Source organism: Lacerta agilis, chromosome 9, assembly GCF_009819535.1.
Source record: "Lacerta agilis isolate rLacAgi1 chromosome 9, rLacAgi1.pri, whole genome shotgun sequence".
Lineage (NCBI taxonomy): Eukaryota > Metazoa > Chordata > Lepidosauria > Squamata > Lacertidae > Lacerta > Lacerta agilis.
Window position 1 is genome coordinate 72,573,924 of NC_046320.1, and position 27,213 is coordinate 72,601,136.

At 51.1% G+C, this 27,213-nt stretch overlaps 2 protein-coding genes across 4 annotated transcripts; one reads left to right on the top strand and one right to left on the bottom strand.

Annotated features, from left to right (window-relative positions):
• The first annotated feature begins 1,205 nt into the window (after positions 1–1,205).
• Positions 1,206–11,948, top strand: ANKRD53 (ankyrin repeat domain 53). The gene is made up of 6 exons (XM_033159602.1): positions 1,206–1,261; positions 2,698–2,836; positions 4,654–4,853; positions 6,902–7,066; positions 10,240–10,360; positions 11,094–11,948. The coding sequence occupies exons 1-6, from the start codon at positions 1,206–1,208 to the stop codon at positions 11,847–11,849; spliced, it is 1,437 nt and encodes a 478-aa protein (XP_033015493.1). The 3' UTR covers positions 11,850–11,948.
• Positions 11,949–17,781: 5,833 nt separating this feature from the next.
• On the bottom strand, positions 17,782–26,814 carry TEX261 (testis expressed 261). 3 transcript variants are annotated; one of them, XM_033161096.1, is made up of 6 exons: positions 26,676–26,814; positions 24,620–24,699; positions 23,356–23,509; positions 22,358–22,425; positions 21,129–21,167; positions 17,782–19,150 (listed from the first exon to the last, which is right to left on the bottom strand). In XM_033161096.1, exons 1-6 carry the CDS (start codon positions 26,743–26,745, stop codon positions 18,851–18,853), a joined length of 711 nt encoding a protein of 236 aa, XP_033016987.1. In that variant the 5' UTR covers positions 26,746–26,814; the 3' UTR covers positions 17,782–18,850. The 3 variants fall into 3 exon arrangements, with proteins under 3 accessions (XP_033016987.1, XP_033016988.1, XP_033016989.1); XM_033161097.1 differs by having other exon boundaries at positions 18,993–19,150; positions 21,129–21,231; XM_033161098.1 differs by lacking the exon at positions 22,358–22,425 and having other exon boundaries at positions 18,993–19,150; positions 21,129–21,231.
• Positions 26,815–27,213: the final 399 nt, after the last annotated feature.

Below are 27,213 nucleotides of genomic sequence, written 5' to 3' on the forward strand. Positions count from 1 at the left end.
GGGTTCAAAGTTGTTGAGCTTTTTTTAAGAAGGAGGAAGGCCCATTTTGGGGGAGTTTGGGTCAAAGTTGTTGAGTTTTTTTCAGGGAGGAGGTAAAATGTTGAGCTTTTTTTAGGGGGGCCACAGTTGTTTAGGGGAGCCAATGTTCTACCAGTGATCTACCGCAGATGTTCAGTGATCTACCAGTAGATCACAATCTACCTGTTGGACATGCCTGCTGTAAAGAATTGATGCTTTTGGATTGTGGTGCTGGAGGAGACTCTGGAGTGTCCCATGGACTGCAAGAAGATCAAACCTATCCATTCTTAAAGAAATCAGCCCTGAGTGCTCACTGGAAGGGCAGATCCTGAAGTTGAGGCTCCAGTACTTTGGCCACCTCATGAGAAGAGAAGACTCCCTAGAAAAGACCCTGATGTTGGGAAAGGTGGAGGGCACAAGGAGAAGGGGACGACAGAAGATGAGATAGTTGGACAGTGTTCTCGAAGCGACTGGCATGAGTTTGGCCAAATTGCGGGAGGCAGTGAAAGATAGGTGTGCCTGGCGTGCTCTGGTCCATGGGGTCACGAAGAGTCGGACACGACTGAACAACAACAATTCTCATTTTATCCTGTGAACCACCGTGAGACCTGCAGGCATAAGGTGGTATATATTTAATAATAACAATAATAATAATAATAATACAATAGATGTATTTATACAATAACATGTAGACACACACACACACAGAGAGAGAGAGAGAGAGAGAGAGAGAAGAGAGAAATGCAAAAGTTGCTTAATGAAGAACAGCAAACCAGGGTAGCAAATTACATTCTTCCATCACAATGATTCTCAGGAGGCCGGCGGTGACATACGTTCTTATCATTCTGGGTTGCCATAATTAATTAATTATTAACTAATTTTAATTAATTAACTAATGGGGGGGGCAAAGTGTTTTGCAAAATCTCAAAAAAACAGAAAAGAAAACGAAAAGAAGTTTGGGGGTATTTTTACAACCAAGGGGATTCTCCGAAGGGCCGCCTGCTCCTCCTCCTCCTCCTCGGGAGGCAGGCGAGCGCGGTCTCTCCCTCCGCGGCGGGGCCTCGAACCCGCGTCTCCCGGGGGCGCCAGGGGGCGGCGCTTCCGAACTGTCCCCGCCCCTCCCTGCCGACGTCGTCGCGCCTCTTCCGGCCTGCGCGGGTTGCCCCGGCAACGGCGCCGCCGGCGCGATGTCGAGGCCCAAGCGCGGCTCGCAAACGCCCGGCCGCCTCGGCGCGACCCCAAGGCCAGTGGGGGCGGGGAGGGGAGGGGCGGGGCAGGAGGTTGGGGGCGGGGCCGAGGCGGGAGGGGGCGGGGCGGACGCCGCTCTGGCGAGACACACCTCTCGGCTTTCCCCGACGCGCGTCTCCCTCTCTCCCTCCAGCCACCCCTCTCGGCCCGGGCAGGTGGTGCGGTCCTGAGCGGGTGCAGGCGGAGCGGGGCTGTACCATTTCGCGCCGCAAGGGGGGGCCGCAGTCACTGAGCATGTTCAGCCCTCGCTGGGAAATTGGGCTGGGGGTCCTTGCCTAATCTCCCACCACCAAAATAGATCCTTTGGGGCAAACATATGGGACCTCCACGTCCCCTCCAAAGAAACACCCTCCTTCCTCCTAAAATGCCTCCTTCTTGCATGGAGGGGGCTGTTTGGGCTGCATCAAGGGAGGGGGGTTCTGCCAATCATCGTTTTGGCCACAGCTGCCTTTGTTTGTTTGTTTGTTTGTTTGTTTGTTTGCATCCTGCTCTCCAGCCTTAAAGGCTTGCCTACAGTCAACCTCTGAGATTCTAACCTCAAGGAAAGACACGGCACACGAGGGCAAAGGAACAGGGAGGGAAGAGGAAGATCAAAGCTCCAGCGCCAATCTCTAAACCGTGGATCCTATACTGGCCATTTTAGGGGCAGGTGGTGCCCATCTCCCTCCCACAGAGGCTGTCCTTGGGGATTCCCATCATAGAAAGTAATGCAAAATGGATTCACCCATTCCATACTTTTAAAAACAACCCCTAAAACAGCAATTTAACATTAATTTTACTATTTAACAGTGTACTGCAGTCACATTGACTGAACTGGGTTCGACTCAGCCACAAAAGCAAAGCAATGAAAGCCACAAAATCAACAACGCAAAATAAATAGCAGAAACAGACAGACTTCAGCGTAACACTCAAAACGGAAGCGTGGAGCTCAAAGCGAAGCATGTTTGGCTTCTGAAAAAAGTTCCTAAACCAGAACACTTGGTACTTCTTGGTTTGCAGTGTTTGGGTTCCAAGTTGTTTGAGAACCAAGGTACCACTGTGCGAGATTCTGCAAAATGTAGTGTCATCAAACAGGATCTGGTGGCAATATACATGGTCCATATGCAGACATGAAATGAAACCCAAATACCAGGTAAACTGCAAGGAAGTGAATTGTTGGGAGGTAGCGACTTGAACTATTTTATGGCCCAGACATAATGGTTAAGTACAACGAGGCTACAAAACATGGGCCCTGTTACACCAAGGGAAAGTAATTTGAGTATTCAGACGCCCCTGTGTCAGCCCTATTCCTGCAGAGGGCAGCGGAGGGGAGAGGATCCCCGGTGCAGCAGAGCCAATGATGGAGCGAGCTCTGTCTCCCAGGTCCTTGGATTTCGCAAATGTGTCCAAAGGGGGTGATTGACTTGGCCATGCCTTTGTCATCTTCTTCAGTTTTGTCCCTAGAAAGGTCTCTAAGCAGGCTTCAAGGATCCTGTCCAAAGACTCGCAGTACGCAGCCAGCAGCGGACAAGTTCACTGGCTCAAGATTTGCATCCAAAAAGCCGAAAGCCCGACTCAGGCCGACATTAATGTAAATATCACCTCGTTTGTACAGATTTGGGGTGCGATTGGGGGCACATGGAGTCTGATCCACACTTTGGAACTCCCTGCCTATTGAGATCCAGGAGGTTCCTTCGCTGTATTATTTTCGGCGCCTGCTAAAAACAGTCTTCTTCCTTAGGCAAGACTAGCCAGATGCTCAGAAAGCGGTGTGCATTTTAACCTGTTTTAGTGTTTTAACTTTTAAAAAATACTATTGTTCTAAATCTTCCTTGATTTCATTGGTATGTCCTTTTGTAAACCCCTTTGAGGTTTCTCCCCTCCCCCCCCCCCGGGAATCAAGCAGCATATAAAATTTATGAAAATAAATAAATTGCCTCCTCAAGGTCCTCAGCGAATATACGGGTGTTAAGTGTGCAAATTCGAGGTTGCTTTATAAGCTGTTCTGGCTGCAATTCCAGTGGGAGGGAGTGGATTCAGCAACTTGGCAAAGGATGGCATGGGGGCCAGGCAAGAATAGATAAAGGGGCAGATCCGAACCCGGACTTTTCTGGCGGTGTTGCCAGAGAGTAAGGCTAGGTTAACACTCACTGTGTGTCCAGTGTTGGGTTTTAAATCTGTTGTGAACAGCTGGGTGGGGGGAGATTTGTGAAACGCCCCTACAAACAAGGACTTCACTGCGCTCCATCGTGTGACTACTGCATGGACTTGCTCTCTGTCCCATCCCAGGGGGTCCCCCATGGATAGAAGAAATCCTCTCTGGAAAGCAGAGTGGAAAACTGAGGGTTATACTCAGAGTATGGGACGTGGGTGGCGCTGTGGGTTAAACCACAGAGCCTAGGGCTTGCTGATCAGAAGGTCGGCGGTTTGAATCCCCGCAATGACAGGGTGAGCTCCCGTTGCTCGGTCCCAGCTCCTGCCCACCTAGCAGTTCGAAAGCATGTCAAAGTGCAAGTAGATAAATCGGTACCGCTCCTGCGGGAAGGTAAACGGCGTTTCCGTGCGCTGCTCTGGTTCGCCAGAAGCGGCTTAGTCATGCTGGCCACATGACCCAGAAAAACTGTCTGTGGACAAACGCCGGCTCCCTCGGCCAATAAAGCGAGATGAGCGCCGCAACCCCAGAGTCATCTGCGACAGGACCAGGACCAGCACTAGGGCTTCTTGTGCCCTAGGCGAACCACCTTCTGGAGCCCCCCACCGCCAAAGAGAGGCCGCGCGGCTCCCCCCGCTCGCTGCGCTCGAAGACGGGGCTGGGTGGCCGGCTCGCAGCCCGCCCGGGAGCAGCATGGCGCCACGCCACCAGCCCCAATGGACGAGACAGGGCTGGCTAGCCCGTCCCGCCCAAGCCTGGCCAGCGCCCCCTCCATTTTGGCGCCCAAGGCAATTGCCTAGTTTGCCTAAATGGATGTGCCGGCCCTGGACAGGACCTAATGGTCAGGGGTCCCTTGCCCTTACCCTTTATCACCTTAGGTACAGGCAGGATTTTTAATGGCTAAGAGCCCCTGTTTCAAGTCAAGGAACCATATACGCCACCTTGAGCTCCTTGGTGAAAGAAAACGACATAGCAATGCAATGATATAAATAAGAATAAAGTAGGATAAGGCAGTGATTAGCCTTATCCACATGTTTCATGGCTGAATTGAGTTTTGAACTCCATTCACAAGGCTGCTGTTCCTGCACGGATGTTTTGTGCTGGACAGAAGTCCCCGCAGAGGTTCCTGAGATGCCACTGGGGCTCAGAGAAGCGCATCGGTGGACAGAGGCTGGGAGTTGGTGCCTGAGTGGAAGTCACAGAAGCCGCCACCGGCCACCGGCCCAGTCCTCCCGTTTGTCTTGTCTCCCTGCCAGGGCTTCTCTGCACTTCACACGGCAGCTTTGTACGGGCGCCTGGACTGCATTCAGATGCTGGTGGAGAAATTCAAGGTCGACGTGAACCTGGCCAGCCTGACGGGCTGGAGGCCCATCCACCTGGTGCTGAGCAAGGAGAGCCGGGATGCGGCGCTGGAGTGCCTGCTGTACCTCATCAAGAAACAGGCCGACGTCAACGTGTGAGCTGCGCGGCCCTTGCCTCCTCCTCCCATCGTGCCCTTGTGCGCACGCGGCTATGCGCAGGAGGGGCAAGTGCAGGCAAAGAGGAGCCTCGTTCCTTTGCTTAGTTCCATGGAACCGAGTAGTGGGATTTCCCTGGAGGGGGAGCAGCAGTCATTCAGTCACGGGGCAAGGGGGCAGGCACAGCGGAAAAAGGGCTACGTCAGGCTTCCTCAACCTCAGCCCTCCAGATGTTTTTGGCCCACAACTCCCATGATCCCTAGCTAGCAGGACCAGTGGTCAGGGATGATGGGAATGGTGGTCTCAAAACATCTGGAGGGCCGAGGTTGAGGAATCCTGGGCTAAGTGATGAACAAGCCCCAATCTCCGTCGTTCACGGCCAGCCCTACAGAGGATGGGGAGCATTTCAGTCTATGCTTAGAACAGGATCTGTGCTTGGATCAGGCCAGTGGCCCATCTAGTCCAGCACCCTGTTCTCACAGGGGCTGAAAAGTGGCCGCATTGCCTGCCAATTAGTTTCTGTCCCCAATTCAAAGTGCTGGTTTTGACCTATAAATCCTTAAATGATTCGGGACCACAGTACCTCAAGGACTGCCTCTCGCCATAGGAACCTGCCCAGACTCTGAGATCATCCTCCGAGGCCCTTCTTTGTGTGCCTCCTCCTTGAGAGGTCCAGAGGGTGGCAGCACGAGAACGGGGCCTTCTCCGCAGTGGCTCCCCATTTGTGGGATGCTCTTCCCAGGGAGGCTTGCCTGGCACCTTCACTGTACATCTTTAGGTGCCAGGTGAAACCATGCTTCTTCAACCAGGCCTTGGGCTGATTGACATCCAATGCTGTTTTAAATGTGTTGTTGGAGGGGGGATTATTGGTTTGACTTTGTTGTTTTTATTACCTATTTTGTGCTTTTTATATTGTAATTTAATAATAATAATAATAATAATAATAATAATAATAATAATAATAATAATAATTTATTTGTACCCCACCCATATGACTGGGGTTGCCACTCGTTGATGCTGTGAACTGCCCTGAGCTCTACGAGCATAGGGCAGTATACAGATTTAATAATGATAACAGTTGCCTCTGGGAAAACCGCAAGCAGGATCTGAGCGCAAGGGCAAATATCCCCTTTTGTGGTTTCCAGCAACTGGGACCCCAGAAGCATTGCTGCCTCCAATTGTGGAAGCAGAGCAAAATCGACCTGGCTAGTAGCCATCGATAGCTGTCTCCTCCTTCATGAACTTGTCTAAAGCTTTGGTTTCGTTTCATTCGCTTTATATAATGACTAGACATTAAACCCGTTAAATTAACGGGCGCTGGAACATATGTGGTCAAACATTTTTAAAAACAGAGTTTGAGCAATGTTTGTTTATGGTATAGATCGCACCAGTGCTTTGTTTTTTCAAAAAAAAAAAAAATGTTTCTCCTACAGAATTCCAGAGGGGACTCTGCCTCAATGTTAGCAACGTCGGGGACATGCGCAGAGCTGATTGAGCGGCTCTCGCTTATCTCGGGTTTTTTTCTAACAACGCGAGAGCCGCATGACGTAGCCAGCTCTGCGCATAGCGTCCCTGTTGCCCTAGCAACATCGGGAACACGCACAGAGCTGACCGAGCAGCTCTCGCTTGACACTTGTAACGGCCGCTGCTGCTTAGAAGTAAGTCCACGCGAGTGCGCACCTGCCGTGTGCCTGCGCACACCCGCCACTGCAACAGTTTCGCCCGGCCGCCCGAAGTCTCTGCGCTCCAAGTCCCAACGGCTGTCTGTGGGGCACATGCGCAGTAGCTCAATCCCACGGACACAGGGACTGGGCGCAGAGACACTTGCACTTTATTACAAAGGATGAGCGCTCACAGGTTTAAGGCCTTTAAAACTGGAGGAGCAGAGAGCCCTTAGTTCTCTGGGACAATGGCCTTTCCGCCCTTCACAACTGCTTTGCAATTCATCTCGGGCAAAGTGTTTTGGTGGAGCACTGGGCGGACTTCCGGAAACGTTCTGCAGCTGACTCCGCAAAGAGCGATGAAACCCCGGGTTCTTGTTTTCCAGGCAGAACCAAAGCGGGGTGTCTCCGCTTCACAAGGCGGCCAGCGAGGGGCGTGAGAACTGCATCCACGCCCTGATCAGGGCCGGGGCTGATGTGCATATCAAGGACTACGAGGGTCAGAAGCCCATTGACCTTTGCCGGATGTGGGGCCACAGGTCCTGTGCCAAGTGAGTATTTGTATCGTGGATGGAAATGATTTTTTTAAAAAAATGTTGCTTGCGGGTTGCGAGAAGGAATCCCAGTTCTGCTTTGGGGAAGGAGCAGAGCACCCGCGTGGCCTGGGACCGGCAGGATACTGGCGAATGTGCACCCAGGGAGGGAGCCTGGCTTAGGAAGATAAGGATCAGAGGCAGGGGAAGCTTCAGAGCTGGAGGAAGAGCGGGAGGAAGAGGCAGGCCTGGCAAGTGAAGGACCTTCTCCTGCACCACTGTTTCCCAGAACCAGCAGGGGATTGAAGGGAGAAGAGCACAGGCAGTTTCCACCCAGGCTCAGTCTCCGGCCAGGGGGGTAGCAAGGTAAACTGGTACCTGGGGGCAAAAAAAAAAATGTCCCCCCCCTCCAGGCATGGGAAGGTCAGGTGGTACCCGGTGCGGAAAAATTATTGTCAAACCCCCCCATTGATCCCCCCCCCGAAAAATGGTTTTACGCTATTTCATATTTTCCTACAAAGGAATAATAACAAGTAATAATAATAATAATAAACTTTTATTTGTATCCTGCCCTCCCCGGCCGAAGTTGGGCTCAGGGTGGCTAACATCAGATACGTAACATTGGTATAAAAATCAAACAATAATTAAATTACCTCCTAAAAACATCTCAAAATCAAACTAAAGTCAAATTAGATGGCTTTCCACAGGGTTAGGGTTGGGAACAGTAAGTGCTCCACTGAACTGAAATTTCAGCCTTCGCGACATAGGAAAACAGCCAAGTGAACAGCTATTTTGGTGGAGGAGGGTCAAGATATTAACCGATAGGCGTGAAATTTCATATATAGCTATATAATCCCTAGTATAGTAAGATAAGACCTCCGGAGCAGGCATTTTAAAAAAAAAAATTCAAAAGTTTTTTTTTTCCAAAAAAAATTGTTCCTTGATAATTTGTCACCCCCTCCATTATGGAATATGGGGCGGATCGCCCCCTGCGCCCCCCCTTGCTACGCCCCTGTCTCCGGCTACATGCATGCAGCCCATCGGGGGGAGTTACATAAACCGGTGGAGGGGAAGTGGTCCCCAGATGCTGCAACTGCTCGATAGAGCGTAGACTCGGGAACTGCTGCCTAGACGCAACGCTGGTGTGCATGCTTCTCCAGAGCTGTAGAAGCGGCTGTTACCTTGGACAATAAAGGGTTGACTCTCTGCCATGTGCATTCCTTGGCTGGGGAGCACATTTGACCCCCAGGTTCCGTCCCTGGCACTTGGAGGGCCACTCGGTGGTGGAGCTTCATGCTCCAGCACTGTGGGGGGGGGGAGCAGACGGGGGCGGGGCTGGTGCGCGTCCCGGGGGCGTGGCGCGTGGGCGTGTTTTTTTTTTTTTTTTTTTTTTTTACAAATCATATTTATTGTGGTTTCCAATAAAACAATATCATATGAAACATTCCAAATTACATTCCAAATTATTTCTCCAATTATAAAACAAAAAAAAAGGTTTCAAATTGTCCAAATTATTACTTTAAATTTTATTTAAGGCTTCCCATGCTTCAAATTCCGGAGGCTCTATTATCATAAATTATTGCTTTGCTTTCTCTTCCAGTGTTTTCACAGCCGCTGATATATCCAACAAGTAAGATAAGTCCAAACAAGCAGTATCACTGTGTGATTTTAAGTCTGTACTCCACATTCCTTCTTTCGTTTTGCTGGTTGAAATCCAAAAGTCGTATTTGTACAGTCGCCATTTTCTTCTTTATTATATTTCATATATTTTCCACTTTTAAAAGTCCCGATCTGCACCAGGTTATAAATCTTTGGAGGTTAGCCATCTCACTTATAAATCGTCACGTAAAAAGAAAAAGAAATGCAGCCTTGTCCCTCCTACGATCTCACGTTGCAGTCCGGGCATAATTCTAACTGCGTCATTTCTTGGCAGTCAACCAAATTCTTCCAATTAAAGTCCGTCAATGTCCAAGGGATTCATTTCATACTTCACACATTTATAAATTATAGTTCATATATTCTCCTCCATACTCAGTTTTTCAATCATTCAAATCTCACTTGTTATATAAACGTTGGGTCTTCTGGGGGGTATTTGCCCAATATAAAATCATACAATCACATAGTCCAGGGCTCCTCCCCCCCTTCTGTCCCGTTTCACATATTTCACATACCGATAGTCGTAAATTCTCATCCTCTTCTTTTCAAACAGTGGCTGGATTCTTTAGCAAAATACTTTCTCCTCTTTCGTTTGAAGCATGCCCAAGGCGACTCACTAATTTATATTTCTTAGCGTTGGGAATCCCGGACGGACAGGCCGGTCGCAGGAGTGCCGAACCTCAGGGGGGCTATCTGCCCTGACTCCCCTGCCCATTTTCCCGAAGGGTCAGAGCAGGTTTTGGAGCACCGTGGGCGAGCTGCCCTTCCCACATGCCTGGGAAGGTTGGGAGGCTGCATACTCCCAAAACAGCCTCAAAATTCCCCATGGAGCTCGGGAGCAGATGGAATTCCGACCATACCAGTCCGTGCCGGAAGCGGAAGCCGGCGCGTGGGCGTGTTGCCCAGCGCAGGCGGGGGGGGGCCCAGCCGCGATGGCACCCTACCGGGATCACGCTGACGGGGGCTGTGCGCTCCCCCTGCACCCCTCTTCCTCTGCCACTGGGGCCACTGCTGCCACCCAGTGCAGACAATGCTGAATTGGATGGGTCAATGATCCGATTCAGAATAAAGCACCTGCTACGTCCCTGCGTCTATTTCCCACTTCATTCCTGGCACAAGCAAGAAGCCTCTGGGAAGCTGGAGCTCTTACGTATGATGCTCAGAGCATCATAGGAGAATAAGGAGAGTCTGAGTGCAGGATCAGGCCAGTGGTCCATCTGGTCCAGGCTCCTGTTCAAGCAGATGCCCCAAGGGGAAGCCCAGAAGCAGGGCCTGAGCCCAACAGACGCTCCCTCCCCCTTCCTGTGCTCTCCAGAAACTGGGGTCCCTCCTTTGCTCAGCCAAGTGACCTTCTGCGTCCCAAGTCCTTCTGCAGGCTCTCGGTGCCTCTAGAAACATCTGTGCAGCAAACGGTACGGATACCAGCAGGGGAGCTTCGCGATGTGGGGCGATGACGCAGGTCTTGCAGGTCATCCGAGACAGGTCCTCCTCCTCCTCCTCCTGCACACATCCAGGGTGGTGCTCTACCTCCGCAGGTGTCTTGCCTCCGCCATGTGGAAAGCAGACAAAGCGCACTTTGTCCAGGAGGTTGCCAAACTGAACAAGATCAAGGAAGAGTGCGAGGTGCAGAAAATCGAATTCCTTAAAAGAGAGCAGGTAGGAAGCAGCACGGATGGGCACAGGCAAAGCCCCCTTGGTGGTCGTTTCGGTTACCGGTGCTCCTTACCCCACATACTTTGGCTGGGCTGCAGGGGCGTCGCTGGGGAGGGGCGGTGGGGGCGGTACACCCCCAGTGACAGGGTGAGCAGCGGCGGGTGGGGGTGACAAGCGGCGGCCCCTCCCGCCACTCCCACTCGCCGCCGCTCCCTCCGTCACCCCGGGAGCAGCAGCACACGGATGGGGTGCTTCTGCCGCTTTTTTTCGGCGGGGGGGGGCCCGACCAGCGAGGTGGGGGTCACGCTTGTCACCCCCTCCTCGCTGGTCACCACTCCCAAGCCGAAAAAAAGCCTCGGAAAGGGGGAAATCCCCCGTTTCTGTATACACGTGCGTCGTGACGTCATGATGACGTCACGGCGCGCGCGTCGTGCCCCTCCCCCAGGGGGTGCCTCTGCGCTGCCACCGCCCCCATCAGCGCAGAGGCTAGCGACGCCACTGATGGGCTGTTTAAAAGAGGTCAAACCATTGGGGAGTTACAGCGCCGTCTCTGGCTGTAGAGACCAATAGGGGAGAGACATGTTTTGTTGCAGCTGGGGCAAATGAAGGTGTCCAGTTTTGCTGCTGCAGATACACATGCAGGCAATGATTGTAAACCAAGGTCAAGGGCTTAGCAGATTTGAAGAGGACGGACTGTGCCCCTTCGCCCACTGCCTTGTTTGTCCTTTCATTACAGATGGAGATAAATCTCAGCAACAAACTGGCCTTCGACCAGTGGCTGGCCAAAAAGCATTTGCCACCCCCTCCGGCCAGGATCGTGCGCTGCCTGGACACGAAGCGAAAGTCTGTGCTCCCTCGCAGAGGAACCAGGAAGAAGACCAGCCCGATCCTCTCCTTCGAAGAAACAGTCCCGCCGAGAGTGGATGACACTTACCTGGTGCAGAAGGACCGGCGGTGCCGGCCGTGGAACGTCAGCACCAACTTAGCCTCCCTGCCAGCCACCTGCATCAGCCGGCCGGAGATGGTGCGGCTGGGCATCCACCCGGACCCGCCTGCGGAGCATGACTTCACCTCCTTCCTCTTCCTCTACAAGAACGGCTATGGCAAGCCTGAGATCCAGGTCGACGGCATCGGCAAGGTCCTGGACATGCCCGACCTGCCCTTTGAGGTCCTCCAGAAGAGCCTCTATCCCGACACCCGGGCGACCCGTTTGGATGTCCCGGGGGACCTCAGGGCCCTTCACATCTTCGGATTGCGGCACAGGCGCCGCCCCGGCCCAGAGCATCGCTGGACCGATCAGATGGCGCTGAGCTTGAGGCAGACGGTGGACCCCGCCCTTCTGGGCACGCTGAAGGTCCACCTCGCCACCTACAGCGACCCCCAAGTGCTCTTTCCAAGGCTGGAGTCGGGCAGCGCCAGTGGCAAAGACATCTCCTCTTCCTCCTCTTCCCAGAGCAAAGGCAGCAGCCACCCAGATTCACTCGTGGGGTAGTTCACTCGCCCAGCACAAAAATATGAGCCAGCCCCAGTTCTGCAGCAGAGCCCAGCAGGGCTGGGAATAATCTGCATTGAAACAGTTTGATATGAGAACATTTGCACCGGGGAGGGTGGGTTGGGGCATTAAACCGGCTTATTTAATGCTTGTTTTTGTTTCCTGTGTCCTGGATGAAGGCCTGGTGGTTCAAGGGTTCATGCGTTTGGTCAGTGTCATCCCTACGTGAGGCCGGATCTTGCATCTAATTTGATATTGCCGTTTCTAAGTCCTTGTGAGAATCATTGGGGCAAATGGTTCTCCTGGAAATCGCTCACTTAAGCTGGCCTCGAGTTACAATACATTCAGAAGGTCAAGGGACTGACTCTGAGCTCATGGAAAAGAATCTTTGAGGAACGGCTAGTTACAATCCCACCTGTGTCGTGGTCTGAAAAGTGACTGGGTAAGCAGAATCACATACAGGTGAAACTCGAAAAATCAGAATATCGTGGAAAGGTTCATTTCTTTCAGTAATTCAACTTAAAAGGTGAAACTAATAGATGAGATAGACTCATGGCATGCAAAGCGAGATATGCCAAGCCTTTATTTGTTATAATTGTGATGATTATGACATACAGCTGATGAGAACCCCAAATTAACAATCTCAACTTTGGGGTTTTCATCAGCTGTGCGCCATAATCATTACAATTATAACAAGCAAAGGCTTGACATATCTCGCTTTGCATGTCATGAGTCTATCACATATATTAAACTCCAGTAGCTAATGAAAACAATTGCTTACATAAATGGATTTTTCCACAATATTCTAATTTTTCGAGTTTCACCTGTATCTGGCTCCTTTCCATGTGCCCAAGTAAGAAAAGCTCGTGAGTCGTATCATTCATGCTTGTGCCCCACCCTCCTTCCACTGGAATCCGCCCACTGTATCTTCATAACAACCCTTCAAGGCAGGCACAGTTAAGAAATGGCAGCTGGCGAGAGAGGGAATCGAACAGCTAGGCCATCCTGGCTCCACTTTGCTGTAAGCACAAGGCAGCGTGAGAGGAGGAAGCCCAGCATGGCAGCAAACGTGCAGGAATGTGGCGCCAGTGCAAAAGGAAATGAAAGGCTGCCCAGGGCGACACCAGCAATTTAAGCAGGGATTTCTTGGCAAGTATGCACTGCGCTCCCAGCCACACAACCCTCTAAAAAGGGCTGTGAGCCCTTTTGAACTAAACATAGTTGCACAGGGGCAGGGGGGGGGGCCCCAGCAACCTACAGGTGAACCTCGAAAAATTAGAATATCATGGAAAGGTTCATTTCTTTCAGTAATTCAACTTAAAAGGTGAAACTAATATATGAGATAGACTCATGGCATGCAAAGTGAGATATGTCAAGCCTTTATTTGTTATAATTGTGATGATTATGGCGTACAGCTGATGAGAACCCCAAATTAACAATCTCAACTTCGGGGTTTCCATCATCACAATTATAACAAGCAAAGGCTTGACATATCTCACTTTGCATGTCATGAGTCTATCTCATATTTTAAATTCCAGTAGCTAACGAAAACAATTGCTTACATAAAACAATTGCTTACATAAATCGACTTTTCCACAATATTCCAATTTTTCGAGTTTCACCTATAGATGGCTTTAAGAGGACTATATGAATTCCTGGAGGAGAGGGCGACTGACAGCTGCTAGGTCTGGCCGATATCTGGTGTTCAACATCGTGAAATATCACCAGCTAAACATCACAATATGCCAATACGTCACGACGTCTGAATTAAAGATGTAGAGGCACTGAATGACTTCACGGTTTTTCCCATATTGTGATTTTTGCATAGCACGCAGATCATAATTTGCGATATATTGCCAGGCCAAAAATTATGAAACCGATATGGACTTCAAGCCGGTTTTGGGCGATATATTGCTATATCGCCCAGCCCTTATGGCTACTAGCCATGATGTCTGTGCTTTAGTTCCAGTTGGAGGCAGCGATGTATGTGAATCCCAGTTCCTGGAAGCCACAGGAGGGGAGAGCGTGGCTCTTGGGCTCGGATCTTGCTTGTGGGTTTCCCAGAAGAGGCATCTTCTTGATGCCTCTTCTTGAGAGCCAGTGTGGTGTAGTGGTTAAGAGTGGCGGACTCGTAATCTGGGGAACCGGGTTCGCGTCCCCGCTCCTCCTCATGCAGCTGCTGGGTGACCTTGGGCTAGTCACACTTCTCTGAAGTCTCTCAGACCCACTCACCTCACAGAGGGTTTGTTGTGGGTAAGGAAGGGAAAGGAGAATGTGAGCCGCTTTGAGACTCCTTTGGGTAGTGATAAAGCGGGATATCAAATCCAAACTCTTCTTCTTCATCTTGGTTGGCCACCCTGAGAACAGGATACTGGACTTGATGGACCACTGGCCTAACCCCTGGCAGGCTCTTGTGTTCTTATGTATGTTCTTAAGCACACACACACACCATAGCTGTCAAGTTTCAGATTTGAAAATAAGGGATCAGCACCCTCAGTCTACGGTTCTCAGGGACAGTCCACACCGCGATAATCCTGCCAGGCTACAAATTAATTTACACCACGAAAGAGCTCCCAGGAAAGAGAAATCGGGGCAGAGAAAAGAAAGCACTTATTCACGCAGCACACGGTTAACCTCTGGAACTCCCTGCCACAGGGAGCAGCGATGGCCACCAACTTGGATGGCTTTAGAAAAGGATTAGGCAAATTCATGCAGGAGGAGAGGACCACTGATGGCTTCTGGCCAGGTTGGCTCTGCTCTGCCTCCAGTTAGGGGCAGCAATGCTTAATCTGAGCACCTGTTGCCGAGAAACATTCGTCTATTTTATCTTCTTCTGTCTGTTTGTTGTTAGGTATTTCTATTCCACCTTTTTCTCCAAGGAGCTCCCTGGTCCTAGTCCTCATTTAACCCCCACAACAGTCCTGTGAGGTAGGCAGGCAGGCAGGGCTGAGAAAGGCAGGGACCCAAGGAGTCCCCAGACTCCAACTCTCCTTCCCGGAAATAAGGGAAATTTAAGGGATATCAACAATAAGGGATAGCAGCGGGAAACGGCTTGGAATAAGGGAGTTTCCCCGCAAAAAAGGGAGACTTGACAGCTATGACACACACACAGAGGATCTGCACCGAGGCTTGAAGTTGCCTTACAGCGAGTCGGACCCTGGGGCCCTTGACGCTCTTGGCTGCAGCTCTCCAGCAGCTCAGGCCTTTCCTAACCCTGCTGCTAGAGAGGCATGGGCGCTTCTCATGGGCCAAGCTAGTACCAGGCCCCTGAGCTGCACCCTCCCCCATTTGGCATGGCTTCTCCACCTCTGTGCTCTCTCATGCATCAAGAAGAAAGCTCCCCTTAAACGGGCCTTCTCATGTCCCGCTTCTAGGACAAAGGGATGCCTTCCAAACTTTGCACCTGGGCGGATGACATACAAACATCAGACGCTTACAGTCGTCTTGTAGGGAATGTCTCCCCCCAAAGAAAGCCTTGGGAGGGTTTCAACAGGCAGAGAAAGTATGTACCCGTAGTAGTACTTTTTTGTACTGTGTTGCTTGCACCCTCTAGAGGCCAGGAGTGTGCAGAACACAAAAGCCTCGAGGAAGCTGGCTTTCAAAACGTTTTGCAGCTGCAAAGCGAATTATTCAGTACCGCAAGGGTCAGACACAATGAGCATCCAACTCCACTAGGGAAGAGTTGTGGGGCGGGTTCTTTTCAGTTCGAAGACATTCTGTAGTCAGGGTTGTATGGCATAGGGATTAAAGCCTACAGAGGATGGTCCGCTCAGAGCACTGGCCTCTTACGGGGCGCAGTCTAGTGTACAGCTGCCCCACCTTTGGGGAAACTGAGGATTCTTAAGAACACAAGAAGAGCCGGCTGGATCAGGCCAGTTGTCCATTTAGTCCAGCTCTCGCAATGGCCAGACAGATGCCCATTATGGGAAAACCGCAAGCAGGATTCGAACACAAGAGCCCTCTCCCTGCCGTTTCCAGCAACTGGGATTCGGAAGCATGGCTGCCTCCAACTGTGGAGGCAAGAGCATATAGCTGTCATGGCTAGCAGCCTTCGATAGCCCTCTCCCCCATTAATTTGTCTAATCCTCTTCCAAAGCCACCGAGGTTGGGGGCCATCACTGCCTCCTGCGGAAGGGAGTCCCACAGTTTCTTCCACCACCTCACTTAGATTTGTCTTTGGAGGAACATACAAGCAAAGTAGGAAGGCTTGTAAGGAGCCCAGTGTGCCCTTGTCCCATGCCCATGAAACTCCCTGCAGCCAAGGGGGAGAGCCACTGCCACAGCAGAGTCTGCAGCCTGGATGAAGTCCACCCACCCTCTTGCATGGCACAACAGCCAACACTAAGGCTGGGGAGTGGGCTGTCCACATGGGGCATAGCACCATCTAGCTTGAATCGCCCAAGTGTCCTCCCATCAGCGAATGGAAACTCCCGCATAAGGCTTGGGAGGTTCTGGCAAGAGATTTAACCTTCAGCCACTTAGCAAGACCAGAGCCTGCAAAAGATTCGGGTGCAGGCAAGAAGACACAAACTTCTAGGCTTGCCAGGCGTTCAGCAGCTGCACACGGATGTCTGCAAAGTCTTGCCCTAGGAATGTAGGAATGTGTCTTGTGTTAAGTCAGGCAGCTGGGCCCATCTCAGCATCAACAGAAGGGGTGGAGACTGAACAGTGCCGGCCCACTCACAAAGCAGGGTGAAGCAGGCGCCGGAGGAGACAGCATCCCTGCCTCACTGCTTCTGCCACCACCAGAACGCTCCGCTCTTGGTGAAAGGGACGTTCCAGCGGCAAAAGGAGGGCTGGGGTGGTGCAGCAGGGAGGGTAGGTTGGGGTGAGAGGGGTATGCCAGCATATTCCAGGTTTGCCCCTGGGGCTGAGGGACCTCTTCAGCCAGCCCTACTCCCTCCTAGCGCTGCAGCAGCAGTTTTGTCAAGCCTAAATGTGCCGTTAAGTAACACTGTGCAGTGCCAGAACCACCACCCCTTGCCCTAATTAGAAAACAGCCTCAGCTCCAGCAGCGCTGTTTGTCAAGCCTAAATGCGGCACGGGCGGCTGTCTTTGGCATGGGACCATACTTGCAACACATGGGGAAGGTTAACCTCCCCGACTTCTGTGTTGCAGCATCCCTGCATTGCAAATAGGCTTTTTTTTGGGGGGGGGAATACTGCAATAAGTTCTCCCCCACCACCTGATTAAGGTTAAGAGTGCTGGATTGCGTGTGACGGAAAGCATGGCTGGGGGGGTCATATATGTGCATGCAGGCGGGCACAGGTGCCTCTGTGTGGGTGTCCCTGCCCACGCCTTCTGCCAAGTCAGGCCAAAGGGTCTACCTCACCCCAGAATGGACTGCTCTGGCTGAAAGGGGCTCCCAAGCACTTTCCTAAGCCAGTTATTGCAGGCTCTTTAGGTGAACACTAGGGCCCTCATCTGGGACTTTACATACGCACAAACCAGCCCCAGGAGTGAATGTAACCCCTGTATGTATGTCAGAATGCCAGACGGGGGAGTCCGGATAAGGTAGACTTGTCCTCCCCCTACAGCCAAGAGGCTGACATGCTGGCAAAGGCTTAGCTTCCCCTCCTCTGCTGCCTATGCAGAAGGAAGTGCCTGATAGAGGGAAGATACACACACACATATTTAAAAAACCTGCTCCCAGGGTTCCAAGGCAAGGAGGGGGAAAGCAAATACACCACCTCTGGGTTGGCCCACAACACACCTGAAAGTGGCAAGCGTTGGGTCCACAGTGGAGATGCTTCAGCCCACACCAGAAGCTTTGGCTCCCGCCCAGATCCCAGGTAGCCCCTTCCAAGAGGTCCGGCAAATGCTCGCCTTGCCTCCAAGTCCTTGGGCCGAAGCAACAGCCCAGAGAGGAACACCCCGCCATCCCAATTACTTCCGCCAGGCACCCGTGAGAGGAGAGAGCAGCTCGCCCTTCTTCGCTTTTAAGGCAAATTTCACCTAACACCTTTATTAACACAGACTGTGTGCTCAGACAGAAACCAAAACGTCCATTAATTTAAGAGAGAACAACGTGGCATTGTCGTCAGCATCCACAACACAGCGGGTGGCAGCAGCACAGCCCTCTTTCTTCAGAAACCATCTTCAGAAACCATCCCAGAATACTTGAGGAGGTGCCTGCCCACAGCTTAAGAAACCAAATGGAAACCGGAGGAACCAGATTCCACACCTGGACAAAAACAAAAGGCCCTTTGCACTCCAGGTTTCTTATTTGCCCTTCTCCCGATGTTCTCAGGTATTTGTGAAGCTTGATTTTCACTCAAGGAGGCGTTCTTCCAGGTTATTAAAACCGCTGAATTGGGGGGAGGAGATATGCCAGCAATCTTTTTTTTAAAACGGGGCTTTCAATTTATTACCTTGAGTGCTGCAAGAACAGTGCAGCTCTAGGAAATCTGTGCAAATGATCATCCCTAGACTGCCAAATGAAGTTATGTCTACAGCCTCCAGACACACCGCCCCCCCAAAGCATCCTTGAAAGAAAGGACTCCCCAATCAAAATGGGGCAAAAGGGGGTTCCCGCTTCCTAGTCACTGAGGCGAGGATCCATTTGCACAAATGCTGATCACAGATTTGCCTCCAAAAAACGAGAGAGAGAGACACGTCGAAGTCTGGGCTCCTGCCCGCACCTCCCCTACAAAGTCACGATATGTTCTGAACAAGAAGTGTCTATGAAACGCCAATCTCTCCTTTGCTTCTCCGTGGATTTCAACAAATAAAACTCTTTGGAAGAATCTTGGCAGTGGGGAGGGCTTGGGTGTGTCGATCATAAAGTCCATTCAAACCCCGGACAAACCTCGGAACACCTTCACACCAAGGAAGACACGAGTCCATGGACAAAAGCACCTTTTGCAAAATGTTTTTGGCTTTTCAATGTGAAGAAGACGGCAACAGCCCACTGCGGGGCTCCATCTAGTTTAAGAGACGCAGGATCCATATTTGGACAGGGCTGCTGCTTCCTTGGCCACACACACTTCACAAGCAGGCTGTCAAGGAAGCACAACCACCCCAGAGAGTGGGGCCAGCAATTTACGGTCTGTTCCGTCCCAAACGCGTCCCTTGGACAGGCGAAAGGGTGAGGGGAGGGCCGAGGCCCAGGGACCTCTCGCTTCACTTGGGTTGAGTGTGATCCCTCGTGAACAGAAGACGCTGAGGGGCGGCTGGGAGGAGGGCTCAATACATCTTCTGGCGGCTGGGCAAGATGGCTTCCTTAATGAACGAGAAGATGACCAGGATGCCAGACCGCTTCCCTCTCTTGCCTTTCGTGAAGTAGTTCGATACCACATCGTCTGAGGAAAGAAAAACCCAGGGAGTCATCACATCATCAAGGGGGGGGGGGAGGGAGGGAGGGAGGAAGGGAGAGAGAGAGTGTGTGTTCTGCTGTAGCTGTTGCCTTCAAGCACTGCACTATGAGACTTGTAGTTCCTAAGAGGCATCGCTCAACAGTCCTGATTGGGAGTGTACCCCTTTGCCTAGGAGATTTGATCAGCTGGCTGGGCTGAAGGTAGGACAGGGCATTCTCTTGGCATTCTGTGCATCCACATATCCAGAAAGTCAACTTTCTGGTCCTTAAAGTGGCATCGGCAAGCTTAAAGTTTCCTAAAATCTAAAGCAGGGGTCCCCAAACTAAGGCCCGGGGGCCGGATGAGGCCCAATCGCCATCTCAATCCGGCCCGTGGACGGTCCAAGAATCAGCATGTTTTTACATGAGTAGAATGTGTGCTTTTATTTAAAATGCATCTCTGGATTATTTGTGGGGCATAGAAGAAGAAGAAGAGTTTGGATTTGATATCCCGCTTTTTACTACCCGAAGGAGTCTCAAAGCGGCTCACATTCTCCTTTCCCTTCCTCCCGCACAACAAACACTCTGTGAGGTGAGTAGGGCTGAGAGACTTCAGAGAAGTGTGACTAGCCCAAGGTCACCCAGCAGCTGCATGTGGAGGAGCAGAGACGCGAACCCGGTTCCCCAGATTACGAGTCTGCCGCTCCTAACCACTACACCAAACTGGCTCTAATTCGTTCATATATTTTTTCAAAATATAGTCCGGCCCCCCACAAGGTCTGAGGGACAGTGGACCGGCCCCCTACTGAAAAAGGTTGCTGACCCCTGATCTAAAGCGACCAGTCCAACCCCAACCATTTCAGTCGCCACCAGCTCTGACTTGCACAGCTGCCGCCGCCTCACCCCATTCTTTCCAGCAAGTTCTGCTATACATCTAGGGCAGGCATGTTCAACAGGTGGATCGTGATCTACCAGTAGATCACTGGACGTCTGTGGTAGATCACCGGTAGATGAGTGGCTCCCCCCCCCAAGAAGCTAAAAAACTTTGCTCCCCTAAAAAAAGCTCAAGATCTTTGCTGTGCACCCCCAAAATGACCTGAACCACCAAAAATAGGGCTTTCCTTCCTAAAGAAAAGCTCAATGTCACTTTCCTCTTCCCTAAAGAAGCTCAACAACTTTTACGAGAACCTCCCCCCAAAACAGGGCCTTCCTTCCTAAAAAAAAAGCTCAACAACTTTGACCTGAACTCCCAAATGTGGTAGATCACTGCCAGTTTTTAACTCTTGAGTAGATCGCAGTCTCCTGGAAGTTGGCCACCCCTGACCTAGGGAATGCAAAATAATAATACAACTCATTTATTTCAGCCGCAGAACCTGCTACAGAGTTCCCACCATTCTGGTTAGCAGGCTTCCCAACCTAGTGCCTGAATCATAGAATCCTAGAGTTGGAAGAGACCACAAGGGCCATCCAGTCCAACCCCCTGCCAAGCAGGAAACACCATCAAAGCATTCCTGACAGATGGCTGTCAAGCCTCCGCTTAAAGACCTCCAAAGAAGGAGACTCCACCACACTCCTTGGCAGCAAATTCCACTGTCCAACAGCTCTCACTGTCAGGAAGTTCTTCCTAATGTTTAGGTGGAATCTTCTTTCTTGTAGTTTGAATCCATTGCTCCGTGTCCGCTTCTCTGGAGCAGCAGAAATACGTTTTGGACTACAACTCCCATCATGCCAGCGGCTGCCGTCCACCAAGGCATACCATTTGGTCCAGAAGCACTGGCTTGCAGCACCTGTCTGGGATTTCAGGCAGGGGGCACCCACAGCCTCACCTGGAGGCACCAGGAGCTGAACCTGGGACCTTTAGCACAGAAAGACTGTACTTCTGCGGCTGAGCTGAAAACGTCTCCTCCCCAGAAATTCCCAAACACCTGCAGGACACCAGGCCGGGGGAAGGCAGAGGTTGTAAAGGCCGTGCCTGGGGAACTCACCTCCTGGTTGCACTGTGGAAGGCAGCACATTCTCCCCAGCTGACAAGGAAACAAAGAAGGCAAAGGGGATTAGCCACAGGCAGAAGGTGAAGTAGGCAAGCACCTGGGGGCGAAACATGGGAGAGAGCATCAAGAAGAGTTGCAACCAACCCTCCTCTGCAAATAAATATGTAAAATCCACAGGGTCCCAGAAAGCCACATGAGAGATCCACGTGCCTTTGATAAGAGTCTTAGTACCCAGGACTGTGTCCTCACAGGGGCCAGCCAGATGCCTGTGGGAAACCAGCAAGCAGGATTCGAACTCAAGAGCCCTCTCCCCTCCTTTGGTTTCCAGCACCTTGTATCTGTTGGCATATTTAAGCTGAGCAACTGCGCAACAAAAGGTTGAGGAGACTGTAAAGCATAACTAGGAGTGGATTTAATAAAAGAAAAAAATAACAGAAATTACATTAGCTATAAGAACATTACAGAAACATGACCCATCCAGTGACCCACCACCCAGGGTACTGAGAGAGGTACGCAGACCTCCTTATATACTGTATCCGATTGCTGATATGCCTTAAATCAATACAAACTTAACATCACCTGCTGTACTGCCCCACAGCTGCAAAACTAGGTCAGTTCATTTCCTTCTTTCTTTTAAAGAGATATTTCTGTGGAACAGTAATGAACCTTAAAGTGTAACATTCAACAGTATCGAGATGCACTGCTGCCTCCAAGGCAGGGCAGAGCCATCCTGGCTAGTAGCCATCAAAAGCCCTCTCCTCCATGAATTAGAGGCAGTTTCAATAGCTAGCAGCGCAAGTGTGAGATCAGATGGGAGAGATTGATCCCTTTCTCTTTTTAGCAGAGAAGCTACACACGCAACACGAAATGGGAGCATTTTGGCGTTGCCCAAAGTGATAGAACAGAGCTGGCTGCCTGCTGAGATGGCGACACCCTTCAGATTGCAGTAAGGGTGCTTTAAGATCAACATCAAAACCAGCAACAACCCAGAGCCAGCATAAAAACACTTTGCCATGAGACTCTCAAGCCTTTCAGCTGTCTTTTGGCTAGGTCCAAAGGAACTAGAAAATGTGGTGCAGACCCAACAGGGGAAACCCAGCCAGATGGGAGGCGTATAAATAATAAAATTATTATTATTAAAAATTATTATTTACCATGGCAGCTCACCTCTGCCCTCCTCCCCAATGCCCAAGCTCCACAAGACAGCCAGTGGCATCTCTTACCTCTGAGAACGGGTAATACTCTTCCGCAAAATACTGGAACGCTAAATAGTGGTTCAGCACAACCAACACTGCCAATCAAAGAAAAAGCAAATTACAAGATGAGAAGCGGCACCTCCAGCAGCATACCGATTCAGCCATGCCTCCCTCCTGCCCATCGCCACCAATTCCATCGGTAGTTCCTGCGATCGAAACTCCAACCCCAGAAATCTGTGAAACCTCTGAGTCTTGGGTTCAAACAGAAGCAACTGAACGGAGTCACTATGCAAAAAAAGGAGGGGAGAAAAACACCCTAGTTTCGTTGACGAAGCTGAATTATTATTTCTATGGTACTTTCAGAGTTCAATGTGTTTTACAGAGTAATAAGCAAGAAGGCAAGTTTGCATTGTAAATGCTGATGGGTGGGGGTGGTAACAGGAAGAATATGCACATTTAACCTTTGCTTTAGTGAAGGGTGGAGCTCCAAGGACCGAACATTGACCTTAGCACAGAAGAGCAGTCCAGCCAGAGGAGATAAATGAAGCAATCCCAGCTTCATTCGCTCATTATATGAGGCCAACAGCCTCCTCCAGTCTCCTCCTGCAGCTGCCTAAACCTCCAGAACAGATCCAACACCAAGGGAGTGGCCAGTTGCTGCACTATACCGTGGCATCTATTTGGGCTGTCCAGCCTTCCAGGAAGCATTCAAGCAGCCAGTCTCAGCCCATGGAGCCTTAGGGCCTGTCTACATGCCAGCACAATTTCCCAGATCAATCCATTGCACCAACTTCCATGTAGGGATTCCCCCTGAAGGGACAAGCCTCCTGCTCAAAGACTCCCACTTCCTCCCAACTGGGAGAGCAAGGACACAGTGACAAGCACAGAGCAATTTGCTCCTTGGCCACGAGATCGATTCCAGCAAGAGCTGAGACCCTCCAGATTCTGACGAGATTCAGCAGAGGCAGGCTGTTTTGACACTAGAGGTTGTTGTATCTGGTGCTCAGCACCTGAAAGGCACTCACCGCAGGACAGGATGAAGTTTGGAGAGGTGAGCATGATGAAAGGGAAGGTCTGCAGCAATCCAAAATAGACCAGGTTGGTGAAGAGGCCTACTCCCACCATGAGGCCCGGGAAGTGCTCAAAGAGGTACAGCCCAACCAGCACAGCTGTGGAGAACTAAGAGACACCATTGTCAGTGAAAGCCGTTGCCACGGGGAAAACGTCAGCAGGCTGCAGAGAAAAGGAAGATCCCTGTCTGGTTTCTCTGTGGTCTGTGCCACCCTGCCAGCTCTACATCCGTTTAGATGCACATGGAAAACTAATCCCCTCTGGGGAGCTTACACAAATATATGCAAGCTTAGTTTAGAGCAGACATTCCCAAACCTTGCTTCCATAAACTCATTCCCAGTGCCACCCACCCCACCCCATAAAAAGCATTACAGTATTCACAATAGCAGTTTGCACAACCCATGAAGGAATGTAATCACGCAATAAAATTCAAAATAGCAACAATTAATTTCACAATCCCTCAAAATCCAATTAAAACAATTTAGTTTCATTAATTCAAGAAAATGGATAAATTTAATCCAGTGATACCAGTTTTTCAAAGCCCGAGAATCATTTACACCTCCATCGCCCTCTGCCTGCCCTTGCTTCTTAGCCCCAAGGTAATCCCACTTTGAGAACCACTGGCATAAGAGGGTACCAAAGAGAGAAAGGGCCTTTTCTGAAGTGGCTGATGGAATGCTCTCCCCAAGGAGGCTTGCCTGGGGTGGACACAGACTTCTTTCCAGCACCAAGACATTTCTCCCAAGCAAAAGTGAACCAGTCACTTATTTCTGTAAGTCGCTTTGAGACTTCTTGGGAAAAGTCACCATGAGCACAATCTGAACCACGCCTGCAACAAAAGGCCTACTGAATTCAGTGGGGCCTGCTCCCAGGTAAGTGGGGTTAGGACTGCAGCTGAATGCATTGAATAAATATAAATACCGCAGTAATAACGTGAAAGGAACAAAGCAGCTGTGAGAAGCCAGCAGGAAAGACAGCAAGATCGTAGAAGCTGTTAGGCTTGTCGCAACAACTCTTTTTCAAGTTCAGCTTTTGTTTGGAATGAGATGCTTGCCAGGCAACTCTCTCTCTCCGTCCCCAATAAGCCGTCTGAGGAACTCCTCCCCCCGGCACTTATTTTGGCCTTCCTGGTTTCACTGTGCCAGCCAGGCTTGCACCACTGGATGGCATCGATAAGATAAGCGCAGGGAACTCTTCCAAAGGCAGCCAGAGACTTACCCAGATCATGTACTTAATGATCCTGCTGGTTGCCACTGTGTACTCTTCTATCAACTCGGCCAAGTAGTACAAGCCAGCCGCTGGAAGAGAGAAGAAAAGGAGCTGGTTGGGACACAAACACAGCCGGGGTGTGTGGGTGGGTGAGTGGGTGGGTGCATTGAGACCAACAATTCCTACAACTTCTCTGATTTATGAACTCCAAAGACAGTAAGAAACACCAGGTCTTGTGCCTTTGGTGGATCCATGGGAAGTGGAGTTTGGGGTTTCACATGCCCAGCTCACATCAAGCGCTGAGGCCAAATACAGTGGTACCTCTGATTGTGAACGGGATCCGTTCCAGAGCCCTGTTTGCAACCTGAACAGAGCGCAACCTGAAGCGCTGCGTCTGCGCATGTGCGAAGCGCCGAACCCAGAAGTAACCCGTTCCAGTACTTCCAGGTTTGGCACGTTCGTAACCCATGCCGAACGCAACCGCAGCGGATGCAACCAGAGGTATGACTGTACTCAGTTTGCAATCATCGACACCTCAGATTTCAAATCTCTGAGCTTTTCCAGAAAACCAGCTTGCAGCACAACAAATATGCGATTGTTACTCTTTTTAAAAAGAACTCAATGTCTTCCCTCAAGATCCCTCGTCTTAGCAATCAAGGATTCCATTACTTTCAACAGTTAGACAGCAAGCAAAACAATGCTTTATTCTGCGAGCTTTCCTTATAGTGCTTAAATTTCCTTTGCCATGTTCTTTCCATCCTCAGAGGGTTTATTCAGTGCCAGCTTTGGACAAAGTCTCTGGAGACAACAGGACAGAATGAGTGAAAGTACAGAGGTGGAGCAACTTCAGCCACTGACCGAAAGCGACACCCTCACTTCATCCTAAATTCATGCCCCTCCTGCAGGGGTGCAAACTAAGGGGCTTCTTCCCGAAATCCGGCAAGCAAGGCATGAAGGCCTTCCCCTGCGTTGCCCCCAGCAACCGATAATCAGAGAGAGACCAGCTCCTCCCTTGCCGAAGACCAGGGATTGATCCTCCATTAATTGCTCTAATCTGCTTTCGAAGGCATCTAAACCCAATTGGCCAGTCCCTAGGCCGCCTATTTGCGGCAATGGACCATGCCAAGTTCAGGAATAAATCTGGGAGGATGGGAGGGAGGAGCGGGCCTTAGCGGGAGATCCCAAGAAAAAAAGAGGATTAGGAGGGAAGGCAGGGCTAATAATAATAATAATTTATTTACACCCCGCCCATCAGGCTGGGTTTCTCCTACACGGCAGGGGGCAGAAATGCTTCTGCACAGCAGCTGTTGGAAACCGCAGGAGGAGAGACGGGGCTCTTGCGGGTTCCCATAATAGGCACTTGGTACTGCTGGAGGAGACTCTTGAGAGTCCCATGGACTGCAAGAAGATCAAACCTATCCATTCTCAAGGAAATCGGCCCTGAGTGCTCACTAGAAGGACAGATCCTGAAGTTGAGGCTCCAGTACTTTGGCCACCTCATGAGAAGAGAAGACTCCCTAGAAAAGACCCTGATGTTGGGAAAGATGGAGGGCACAAGGAGAAGGGGACGACAGAGGATGAGATGGTTGGACAGCGTTCTCGAAGCTACTAACATGAGTCTGGCCAAACTGCGAGAGGCAGTGGAAGACAGGGGTGCCTGGCGTGCTCTGGTCCATGGGGTCACGAAGAGTCGGACACGACACTGAACAGCAACAACAAAAGTGAGAGCAGGAGGCTGGACTGGATAGGCCGCTGGCCTGACGAAGCTCAGCTGCTTCTCAGGGGTAGACTGCCCCTGCACGGGGAGGCTCCACGCAGGCGCAGCTGCCCGGCCACGCCCCCTCCCCGCGCCTTCCTCGGGCGCGAGGGAAGGGAGGCCGCGACCGCCTATTGGCCAGCCAGAGTCGGGTCGTACCATCGCCGTTCTCGAAAGGGGGGGAGGGGGAGGAGAGAGGTTGGACGGGCCGCGGAGGGAGAGACCACTTGTGGGCATGCGGGGGGGAGGGAGGGGGGGAGTGGGGTCGGGCCCCGCCTCGCCTCGCCCCGCCCCGAGGGGCCTCCTCACCGATGCCGAGCGTGACGAAGGCGGCCTGGATGAGCAGCGCGAGCCAGCTCAGCGCGTACATGAACCACATCGTCGCCGTCGCCGTCGTCGCCTCGCCTCACCCGGCGGATCGGCAGCGGAGGCTCCGCCCCGCCACTTCCGGCCGAGGAGGAAGTGGTCGGACACGGAGGGAGGCGGGAGGCGCGGCAAAGAGGAGCGTCGACCGAGAGAGAGAGAGAGAGAGAGAGAGAGAGAGAGCGCTGCGGGGGCCTCTGGCGGCTCGGAGGACGCACTGCAGGGGGAGCTATGCCTGTTTTTTTCTTTTTAAATAATTTTTATTACATATATATATATATATTTTATAAGAGAACAACAGAACATCCAAAAGAAAAACAAGACATACAAACAAAACACATACATTTCACAAATCATTACACTGAAATTTTCCATTCTATGGTGACTTCCCCCAAACCCCTCCTCTGAGCTTCATTGTGCATTTCTCTCCTGTAGCAGGTTCTTTTTCTAGACATTTAAATTGTAAATAATAATAAAATCAATA

Excerpts from the sequence above, each read along its gene's own strand:
- TEX261 (XM_033161096.1), bottom strand. The coding sequence starts at position 26,745 with ATGTGGTTCATGTACGCGCTGAGCTGGCTCGCGCTGCTCATCCAGGCC. Across the intron at positions 23,510-24,619 it reads TCATTAAGTACATGATCTGG|TTCTCCACAGCTGTGCTGGT; the intron begins GTAAGTCTCTGG and ends GGTGTCTCTTAG. Across the intron at positions 22,426-23,355 it reads AAACTTCATCCTGTCCTGCG|TGTTGGTTGTGCTGAACCAC; the intron begins GTGAGTGCCTTT and ends TTTGATTGGCAG.
- ANKRD53 (XM_033159602.1), top strand. The coding sequence starts at position 1,206 with ATGTCGAGGCCCAAGCGCGGCTCGCAAACGCCCGGCCGCCTCGGCGCG. Across the intron at positions 2,837-4,653 it reads CGACTCAGGCCGACATTAAT|GGCTTCTCTGCACTTCACAC; the intron begins GTAAATATCACC and ends TCTCCCTGCCAG. Across the intron at positions 10,361-11,093 it reads AATTCCTTAAAAGAGAGCAG|ATGGAGATAAATCTCAGCAA; the intron begins GTAGGAAGCAGC and ends CTTTCATTACAG.